The sequence below is a fragment of the Hyaena hyaena genome, unplaced genomic scaffold (genome assembly GCF_003009895.1).
Source record: "Hyaena hyaena isolate Hyena2069 unplaced genomic scaffold, ASM300989v1 scaffold_493, whole genome shotgun sequence".
Lineage (NCBI taxonomy): Eukaryota > Metazoa > Chordata > Mammalia > Carnivora > Hyaenidae > Hyaena > Hyaena hyaena.
Genome location: NW_024081125.1, coordinates 1,048,350 through 1,059,010, shown reverse-complemented (window position 1 = coordinate 1,059,010; position 10,661 = coordinate 1,048,350). Strand labels below are relative to the sequence as shown.

General features: G+C 58.4%; 1 protein-coding gene across 4 annotated transcripts in view; it reads left to right on the top strand.

Annotated features, from left to right (window-relative positions):
• The first annotated feature begins 608 nt into the window (after positions 1–608).
• Positions 609–10,661, top strand: part of CLMN (calmin) — a 113,283-nt gene continuing 103,230 nt past the window's right edge. For all 4 annotated transcript variants that reach the window (XM_039254568.1, XM_039254567.1, XM_039254570.1 and 1 more), the window contains exon 1: positions 609–724. In XM_039254568.1, the coding sequence (XP_039110499.1) occupies positions 643–724 (82 nt within the window). In that variant the 5' untranslated portion in view covers positions 609–642. The remainder of the gene's footprint in view (positions 725–10,661) is intronic.

Genomic DNA, 10,661 nt, shown 5'->3' with positions numbered 1-10,661 from the left:
CTCGAGGGGGCCCTCCCCTTCGCAGGGGTGGCCACTCGGAATGGTGCGGAAGCCGGGGGGACCTCAGGTGGAGGAGTGACTCTGCCAGGTCGTACCCGGGACAGGGGTGCACCGAAGGGCCGCGAGCCGGGTGGGAGGGGACGGCCCCTTCCCGGGACCGGGCGCTGGGACCCGCGTGCTCACCGCCCCCCCCCCCGCCCCGCACCCTCTGACGTCGCCCCGCCCCCCGCCCCCTGAGACATCACAATCTAGGGGCCGGGACCCCGTGCCTCATCATCGCCCGTTTGCGACCAAACAATCCGACCAACAAACACCCTCCGGGGGGGGGAGTGAAAAAAAAAAAGAAACCGGCAGGAGCGCAGCCTCCCTCCCCCGCCCCGCCCCTCGCCCCCCGGGGCCCCCGCCCCCGGATGGGGGAGTGAGCGCCAGCCGGGCGCCCCGCACCCGCCGCCCCGCGCGCCCGCCCGCTGCCCGCCCGCGGCGGGGGCGGCCCGACCGCGCGCCCGCCCCGCCCGCCGCCGCCCGCCGCCCGCCGCCGCCGCTCCGGCTCCGCGGCGCCCTCGGCCGCCAGCCTCTCCGCCCGCCGCCCGCCGCCCGCCGCCCGCGCCCGGCCCCGGCGCCCCGGCCCGCCGCCCGCGCTTCATGGCTGCGCACGAATGGGACTGGTTCCAACGAGAGGAGCTCATCGGGCAGATCAGCGACATCCGCGTCCAGAACCTGCAAGGTAAGGCGCCCCGGCTCCCCCCGCCCCCCACCCCCTCGGGGAGCGACGCCCGGTCGGGTGGCCCCTCGCCCGGTCTGACCCGGCTCGCTCGGGGAGGGGGCCCAGACAGCCGCCCCCCAGCCCCCGCGGGGCCGCCCCGGCCAGATTTGCTGTCGCCCAGGGGGTGGGGCGGCACACGTGCGTGTGTGTGTGTGTACGTGTGCGTGTGTATGTGTTGGGGGTCCCGTTTTCTTTGGGGGGACGTCACGGCTCCCCTGCAGCCACTGCTGCGAGTTTGGCCAAGTTTGAACGTGTGGGCTCTTGGGGGCGGTGGCCCGGGTCAGGGAGGGAGGAGAAAGTGCGACTATGTGTGTGCGTGTGTGCATGTGTGTGAGCTCGCACACCTCCTAAGTACCTCGGAGGCTAGGGGACCGGACGGTGGGGGGCGGTGCTTGAGGGGGAGGGCCGGGAGCCCGGGGCCAAGGGCGCGGGTCGGCGGGCCACTTTCCGCAGGGAGCGGCCCCTCCCGTGGCCCGGGGCTCGACTTGGGAATGGGCGACGGCCCCGCCCTCCAGGCGCGCGACGCTGGGACCCGCGGCTATCTTGTCACAGGGTGAAAGAGAAACTTGAAAGGCCATTGAGTCCCAAGGGCCATCGTGAAGTGTAGGGAGTTTATTCATTGTGAAACTTCAAAAGCACGACAATATTTAAAGGGAAAAAGTCACCCAGGGTCGCCCAGTAACCCACTCACGCACCCACCCACCCAAAGAAAGCTGCTTTCCCTGGAGGTGTCTTTCTAGCCTCTCTCTTTTCCAACGCGGGCTTTGCAGAACTAGACAGAGTTCCACTTCCGGCCTCTCTTCAGACACAGAGACCTGGCTGGGCCGGCCAAGTTTCTTTAGCAGTTTCCTGGGCTGACCTGGGTTTCTAGACAGTCCTAGGTTGGGGGCGCTGCAGAGAGAGCTGGGAGACCTGGACAGAGAGATGATGGGTCTGTGTGGGTGTCTCCCCCCCCCCCCCCCAGCAGGTGCCTGCCTTTAGTGCTGGGAGGGGGTAGGGAGCCCCAGCAGACAGGGTGCATCTGGGGGTGGCCAGGCAGTCAGTTGAGTTTAAACATTACACCTGATGGAATGTTCTCTGGGAGTCCATGTAGACTTGCTCCACCCCTAGGCTGTGCAAGGACAGTGCAAGCAAAGGTGACCTGAAATAGGATGGGAGGGGGGAGCCTGGTGCAGCAGACGCTAGACCCTGAGTTTGCTCTGGGTTCCTCTGAGCTCTTCTGGCTGTGATTTGTATGAAAGGAGGAGGGTCAGACTGGATCCCTTTTGATAGTAAGCCTCACATCTGGATCCTGTTGCCCCAGAACTGACATCGTATTTGGGCGTGGGGATTAGTATCTTTTGCTAAGATGGCATGTGGTTTGGGCTGTCGTGGTGTGTTTGTGCGCGTGTATGCGTGCATGTGTTGTAAGCAGTCAGTGGGTGTTCGATACACACCTGCTAACCAGGTGCAACAGCTTCCCGCCTTGCTGTAAGATCAGCTCCCAGCGTAAAGGAGATGTTAAACAAACATTAAGAAAACTTTAGAACGTCATGTAAAATGGAAGAGTACAATACATACTCTTGAACTGGCCCTTTTTACTCCACGAGATGTTGGTGTAATTCATCCACGTCTTTGCCTATATTTTTAAAGTTTTTACAGACTATTGTTATAATTCACATACCATAAAATTCACCTGTTTTAAGTTTACCATTCAGTAATTTTTCGTTAAGTCTACGGAGTTGGGCATCCCAACCATCCAGTTTCGGAACATCTTCATGACAGGGAGCAGAAGCTCCCTGGCTGCTGGCGTGTGTGTCGCTCAGCTCCCAGCCCTGGACCCAGGCAACACGCAGTTCCCGGTCACTGACTGGTCTGTCGCCTGGGGCTCCCCACTTTGTTGGTCTGCTCGCCGCTGAGGGACATTTGGGTTGTCTGCGGTTTGGGGCTCTTGGGAGGCTTGGGGGATGCTTGTGCTGTGCGGGCGCTGGCCCCCGGCTTCGCTGCTGTGGGAGAGGAGGTGGGGGCCAGAGTCCATCTTCTCTGTCCAGTCTTCCCTTGGCTTCCCTGTCTTTTGACTGGATGCTTAGATATTTTCTCTCCTTGTCTCCCTGGTACTCAGGAAGTCTCAACCAAAGGGCCATGTCTAGAAGGGCCCGCCCGGCGTGCTTCAAGCATCTGCCCAAACCAGCTGGTGGGTGTCGCTGGGCTGGATATGTCTGGCTGACCAACCACACAGGCCGTGGGTGGGGTGGGGGTGGGGGGTTGTTCATCTGAACTCTGTGTGGGCGGGGGGGGGGGGTAGTCAAGGGTGGGCAGGAGGAGCCCAGGCAGGAGGGTTGTTTGTTTAAAGCTGTGCATCTGCTTACAGCACATACATAGTCAAGAGCTGTTGTGGCCGTGGCAGTGGGGTTTCATGAATCTGTAATCACAGGGATCAAGGGGCCCAGCCTCCATCTCCATCTGCGGTCAGGCCATCCTTGCCTCCGTACTAAGCCTTGACTCTTGGTCTCGGGCCCAGGGGCTTCCTCCAAACTGTCAGCTTTGAGGACACTGCACTGTCCCGCCAGCACACCCCTGTGTTTACATCTTTCTGCGCTATCTGTATATTGAAGTTGACTCGGAGGTGTGTCGGCCTCTGCCCATTTGCTCATTGAAGCCTTTTATCTAAATGGCCCTGAACTGGCCTGGCGTCCAGGTGTCCAAGCGGAGAGGATTGTGATGTCACCAGATGGTCTCGCACGGAACCCTGGAATGAACGCCTCCTGACCTGTCTTTGGCGGTCGGGGTGAACTGGCCCTCTCCCAGGAGGCCTGTCACTCGACTTGCTGTCCCTGACCCATGGGCAGAGGAAACCCTCACTGATATGTTCCCTTTGATGGCATTGGCTCCTAATAAGTGTTTGCAGATGGAGGACTCAGTGGCCGAGAGCACGGGTGTCCCTCCGGGCAAAAGCTGCCTGTGACACCCTCACGGGGTCCCTTTCAGGGAAATGGAGGTGGCCCAAGCCGTTGACCTTTCCAGAGAGGAGAGAATGGAGTTGCAGGACATTGGATTGGCAGCCTGGTGGCCCCACTTGCTTGGAGGCTTGTGGGGTAGAACCGAGGCTAGAGGCGGTCTGTTAGCCATCCTGTGCCGTGGCTCCTGGCCTGGCTGTGGGCGGTGAGGGCGCTGCTGCTCCTGTGATGGCGAGGCGACTCTGGCTACTTTGACCCGGCCTCAGGATCCGGCTGAGGGTCCCACCAGATCTAGCCATTGGTCAAAGGGAAAGGGGGGAGGTGTTGGGTCAAGATTGGGAGATGCTCCTGGTCAGGTGAGAAGCCTCCGCCGGTCCTCAGAGTCCCCGGCATGTTTAGCAGGCACGTGCCAAGGTCTTAGTCGTGTGCAGGCGACATGGAACTCAGTTCGTTCTTGTCCCTGCCTTCGAGGGGCCTGAGGCCAGACCGAGGCTCACGTGCTCTCCTTCTCCCCCGCCGCCTGTTTGGTCTCCTGCTGCGAACCTTGACCTCAGTACTTCTGAGCAGCTCGGCTAAGACCTGGTCCCCAGAGCTGGGGTTAGGTGGGCCTAGGCAGACAGACGGCTCCCCCTACGGCTGCCCTGGGGGAATGTAGGGGCGGTACAACCCCCTCCCCGCGGCTGACCGCTGGGCTTGCTGTCCCCACCCCTGCCTCTGTGTCTCCCTCAGTCCCCATCAGTCAGGAAGTCAACTGCCCAGGCTTGGCAAACAGGAACTGCGATTTGGGGGCCCTTGGAATGGACCGCCAGACAGAAGGGGTAGCCCTGTGCCTACAGAGCCGCCTATGTGCCAGGCATGTCTCCCACCAGCCCTGGAGGTGGATGCTTGTTTCGGAAGCCGGGAGGTCAGATGCCTCTCCCGAGGCCACGGGCTTGCCGGTGGAACTGGGATGCGAACCCAGGTCAGACGGAGCCATGCATCCTGTCGCACCGCTCTATGAGTCATGTGCACAGCCCTCCCTCCCCCCCGCCCTGGGAGGAGCTGGTAGCCTCATGGTGGGGAGCTGGGAAGGCCTGTCTGAGGAGGGCCGTTGGGAGTCAGGCCTTGAAGGCCGCGCAGAAAGAGGCCTGAGTGCAGGAAATGTCCAAGGCACAGCGTAGGCAGGAAAGTCAGAAGAGCCTGAAGGCAGGCTCTGGGCAGGGCGGCGCCCGTGTGGTTACAAAGACCAGCTCTTGCCCTGTGATTGCACCGGCTCAGGTCGAGGAGCAGGCCCTCCCCATGCTTGCCCGGGCTCCGTGGTGACCTCTTTATGGCCCCAGGCCTTGTGTCACCTCCTCCGGCCTGCCTACCACTCAGCCACCAGGCATATGACCCTGCTCATCCCTTCGGCGGGTCTCTGTGGCCAGCCTGTGGGCCGAGGGCAGCAACCCTGGTCCACTGCAGGATAAGAGCATCACTTTCCATGGATGTGGCGATGTGAAAAATGTTGGACCGCCCAGGCTCACGTGGTCAAGTCCAAGCCCCTTAGCCTGGCGTGCGGACCCTCTGTGGTCTGGGGCGGGATGCCAGCCAGTCCCCTCTCCCACGACCACTCACCGGCTCTGAGCCCTCAGCATTCTCCCCTCCTGGCTCTTATCTCTATTTACCTGTAGACCTCCCGTGCCTATGGCAGAGGGGCCAGGGATGTCACCGTGGTCAGAGTTATCCAGCACCCAGGGAAGAGAAGGCCTCCACGTCCCCCAGCCCTTGGAGGACACGGCAAACGTGATGGAGGTTTTTGTAGGAAAACAGAATCAAACGCGCAACCTGCTTGCCTCTAAGGGCCGCAGCCCCGGATCGGTGTGCTTGGTTCCAAAGGATAAACCCTTACATAGAACATGTCTTTTGGGCTCCCTGCTGGAGTCAGGCCACACGCTTTGAGTTAACACTGGATCTTGCACCCCCAAAAGCCATATTCCAGACCTGGATCCATCCCCCACTCAACATGTGGATTCTTCTCTGGGGACTTTCCTAGGTGGAGTGCTTTGCGCAGCTCGGGGAAGCCCTGCCCAGGAGGCTGAAGGCCTGGAGCTGAGTCCTGGCAAATCTCTTCCCATGGCTGTGCCTCAGTTCCCTCATTGCAAAACAAAGAGGGCTGGGCTCAAACAGGCCTCTGGGAAGGTGGCTTGAGGAGTGATGTGGCCTGGACGGAGCGTGCCCACGTAGAGGCACCTGAGTTCCAATCCCTCACACAGGTGGGCAGCCGGCATGTGACAGTTGGCACCGCTGAGCACGGCTGGTGGCACTGCTGGATTCTTTTCACTGTCAGATGCTAGGGACCCCCCCCCCCCGCCACCTTCCCACCCAATAAAGGTCCACTGGAGACAAACTTGCAGCTGATAAGTGTGTTCTAGAAGCACAAGTCAGTAAATGATGTACTCTTGGTTTATTCTTGGCTGCTCAATTATGGCTTCTATGAAGAGCCCGGGGAGGGTCGGGGACACCCCTGAACTAGCTGAGTGTCGTGACCTGCCTGCAGTCAGGGCAGACTAGGGGCCCCTGCTGCCACCCACGTTTATACTGAGGACCAAGACGCCCAGGGGCCGTCACCTAAAAGATCTGTTGGTAGCGAGAGGGGGCCTCAGTCAGTTGGCAGCGGACCTAGGAAAAGGTTTTGTCACAGGGTCACTTATTAGTGGCCAGGACTGTGGCTCATGGTCGGCCTTAACTCCATCGGGGCTGCCCAGAGCTGCCTGGGGGTGTACAGGCTCGCGGGAGAGAGGCCGAGCTCCTGACTCGATTCAGCGCCCTGGGGATGCAGCCCCTTGCCGAAGAGGCCCGGATTGCAGTAACTGCCCTCCCTGACCCATGGAACACTCTGGCATTTAATTTTGGACTGTAACAGCTGAGGCCCTGGGCACGGTCCTGCCCCGACCAGCCTTAGGTCACGCCTGCCATGCTTCAGAGGGGAAGTGAGAAAAGGAAAGTAATTGTCTTTTTAGTGATTGAACTGTTAAAAGTGAACTCTCTGTTCCCATAGAAACCTTTTCTTCTCCCACCCCTTCCCTGCACTTTTTTTTTTTTTTTTTTACAGTGGTAGACTGCACAGAAGGAATTAGAGAGAGGCAACATCACAAATCACAAATGTGGCTTTAAGAATCTTGGGTGGGATTTTCTCCCCCTCACTGGGCTGTCTCCTTTTCTTTCCTGTATTGTCCTCAGTCAGAGCAGGGGTGACACACTATGGTTTGCAGGCCGTATCTGGCCCCCTGCCTGCTTTTGTGAATAAAGTTTTATTAGAACACAGCTGTGCTCATTTGTGTGCATATTGTCCACGGCTGCTTTTGCACTACTGTGGCAACCTGAGGAGTTGTGGGAGGGAAGTACCCACAAAACCAGAAACGTTGGGGAGGCTCAGTTGGTTGAGTGTCCAACTCTTGGTTTCGGCTCAGGTCACGATCTCGCGGTATGTGTGGGTTTGAGTCCAGCATTGGGCGAGCCTGCTGGGGATTCTCTGTCTCCCTCTCTCTTTGCCCCTCCTCTGTTCGTGCTCTCTTGCTCTCTCTCAAAATAAATAAACATTAAAAAAGAACCAAAAATAATTTACTATTTTCGTTATCTAATCTTTGGACCGTGGGAATCCAGAGAGCTTTCATGGGACGGCAGGGACCTTACTTGTAAACCCAGACTGGGCGCAGGGCAAGTAGGAGATGCTTAGAAGGACGTAGCAGGGGATGCTTGGTGCCGGTACAAGGGCCCAGGCTTGTTTCCGGAGGGTTGATTCCTGCCTGCCGAGGGCAGGTCCTGCCTTAGAAAAGGACTTGCCCTTGGGGTGCCTGGATGGCTCAGTCGATTAAGCTACTGACTTTGGCTCAGGTCATGATCTCATGGTTTGTGAGTTCGAGCCCCGCGTCGGGCTCTGTGCTGACAGCTCAGAGCCTGGAGCCTGCTTCGGATTCTGTGTCTCCCTCTCTCTCTGCTCTTCCCCTACTCACTCTCTGTCTCTCCAAAATAAACATTAAAAATAATTTTTTTTAAAAAGAAAAGGACTTGCCTTCTTGAAGCCTGGCCCATTCAGCCAAATAGCAGTTACTGAGTCCTCCCGGAATCCAGGGAGCTGGCACAGAGTGGGGAATGGGCCACGGCAGGAGTCTCCGGGGCACGTCGCAAGGCTGCGACAAGCGAGTTAGGACTGAGGGAGCTTAAGGTGGGTGCTGCAGGAGGTGAGACCCAATCCGGGAGGGCGCAGGGGGCGGGGGGACCTCTGTAATGGCAAATCTGCAGTCCGCCGTGTGAGACTGGGGAGCAGGGGAGCACCTGCTGGTGGGTGGGGTGGAGGCTCTCCAATAGGATTGTGGCTGGGGTTGGGGTGGGGGGTGTACAGGGAAGTGGTCCCAAAAGTAGCCCATGCAGCTGACATTTTCCTTTTCTTCTCGCCCTTCCCGCGCACTGTGATGCACCGCTTCCGGGAGAGTGTACCCACGGCCCCCCGCCGGCGAGGACCAGGCAGGGAGCATCATCTGCAGAATCGATGCAGTCACTTCGCTGTACAGACCTGGGGGGTCTCATTGGAAGGGCCTTTGGGGCTCTGATGACGTCGTGCCCCACTCCCGCTTCCCTCTCCTGGGGGCTCTCCGTGTAGGCAGGAACCTCTGCGCGGTATTTATATCCCTCTCCTCTTTTAAACTATTTTTAATCCTCGATGGTATGACATACTTAAAAAGCAGGGTTCTGAGGCCTTGTAGCTGGGAACTGGGGCGGGGGGTGGGGAGGGCCACAGAGATGACCTGACAGTTTGGTGGCGAAGTCACTTAGCCCTCATATGGCATCGTCCGCTCGCCCTTCCCCCACCCTCCCGCGTCAGCCCTGGTCCCGAAGTGACTATCTCCTCTCGCCTCTCCGTTCTCGCCCGCGGCTGCCAACATCCTCCTCGACCGCTAGGACCTCTGCCCACCCGCCTGCAGCCCCTCTCATCGCACTTGGTCCGGGCAACCGCGAGGTCTTTCCCCAGCGCTGTCTTCTTTGCCCTCAGGAAGGAGCCCCGCCGTGTGCTCCGGCCCCCTCCCTTCTCCTGTCCTTCCTGGAATGCACCAGACCCCGCTGCACCCCCCACCCCCAGGCCCGCCCGTCTTCATCCCTGTATGTGTGTCTGCATGACTCGTCCTGCAGAGAATGACCGTGACCTGGCCTAGAGCAGCTTCCCTAAACCGCATCTGCACTGGCCTGTGCAGAAATCACGGCCACTTCCTCTGGATGCTGGAGGAGGGGGCTGAGTGGGTCCCTGGGAGGAGCACTTGTATCCTCATCCCGTGAGCCCCTACGATGGATTAGGTCTTCGGAGCTCTTTGCTGAGGTGTTGTAGACTGAGCCCTGGACCCTCAAAGATGGTCGCGTCCTAATCTCCGGAACCTGGGGTGACGTTATCTCACTCGGTAAAACGACTTTGCAGATGTGATTCAGTGAATGACGACATTGAGACCCTGGATTACCCAGCTGGCTCCAGTGACTCCCAAGCATCCTTAGGGAGACAGGAGGGTCGAGGGGGCTGAGAGAGAATGAGAGAGAGAGAGAGAGAGAGACGAGGTGACCGGAAACGGGTCATAGTGATGCCAGTGCAGAAAGGGGCCATGAGCTGAAGAATCCAGCGGCTTCTGGAAGCTGGAGAAGAGAAGGAATGGATCCCCACCCCTAAGAGTTCCCCAGAAGGAGCACAGTGCTGCTGAGAGCTTTGATTTTAGTCCATCAAAGCCATCGGCGGCTTCTGACCTACAAACGTGTAAGATAATAAATTGGGGATGTTTTAAGCCACTAAGTACATGGTGATTTGTCACAGCAACAATAGGAAACTAACACGCAAATGAATTGCAAATGGCTGTCGAGCCTGGCGGAAACCCAGGCGGTGGCAGGGAGCCTAAGCTGGGAGTAGAGACCAGACCGGGGCTCTGGCCCCAGGGTGCCACCACCTGACTGTGGGACTTGGGGAGGCTACCTGTCAGAGCGCAGGAGAACAGGGTTTGAGGGGACAGGAGAGAGGGCTGGGCTGGGTCTGCAGACTCCACCCAGCATTCTGCAGGCGGTGGTGTGATCTGAGACACACGCAGGGCTGTGAATGACCAGGGGCGCGGAGCCTATTCTCTACTCTGCGGCCCGGGCAGTGTGGCTGGCTGTGGCAATAAGTGGGTGACATCCTGGCGGCCTCTAGGAGCGAACCCTGTTGTGTGGGTCCTGGGATTCAACATGCTCTGGCAGCTGTAACGTCTCCATTCTAATCCTCATGTTCTTGTCGGGTTGAGATACATGAACCCTGGAAATGCCGGTGACTGAGAGCAAGTCCGGTCCCAGCCGTTGGAAACTCTTCTATTTCATGTGAAATATTGAGGCCTGTTGAGACCACAAGAGCACAGCCTTGGGGGACTGGCTTATTGGCCGTTCCCAGCTTTTGGTAAGGTTGCATCAAGGGTTAAACGTCCAAAGCTGGACTTAGAAGTTATGAGGAACTTAAATTTCCCCGAGAAAGGAAGAAAAATCCCCATCATGCCTCACCATTTCAGCATGGTTGAAAGCCCCCTACTGTGCTATGATCACTTTACCCTTCGTCCCCTTCTGAGTTGAAGGGCTGCCCACAGCCCGAGTCACCCGGGTCCTGTCACCTTCATGGTGCTAGATTTACAAAACCAGTAGTAATCACTGGTGAGGATGCTTCCCTTTTCTTCTGTTTATACTTATTTTTATAAAACAAGGATGAAATGTGATCAGATGTTCCAGTCCTTTCTGAAACGCGGTACTGTGAAGAAGGCAGCATGGCTCATAGGCTCCCCTGTGCCCCTGCTTGGCCCTTGTTTGTCAGGCTGACTTGGAAAAGATCTGACTTGAGTAACAGAGGATCACGTGGGGCGTCTGATACAGAGTACAGGTTGTGTACAAACCAACTGAGTCCAGGATTGTCTAGGGCATTGATGTTGTGATGATGGGGAGTGTGAGGG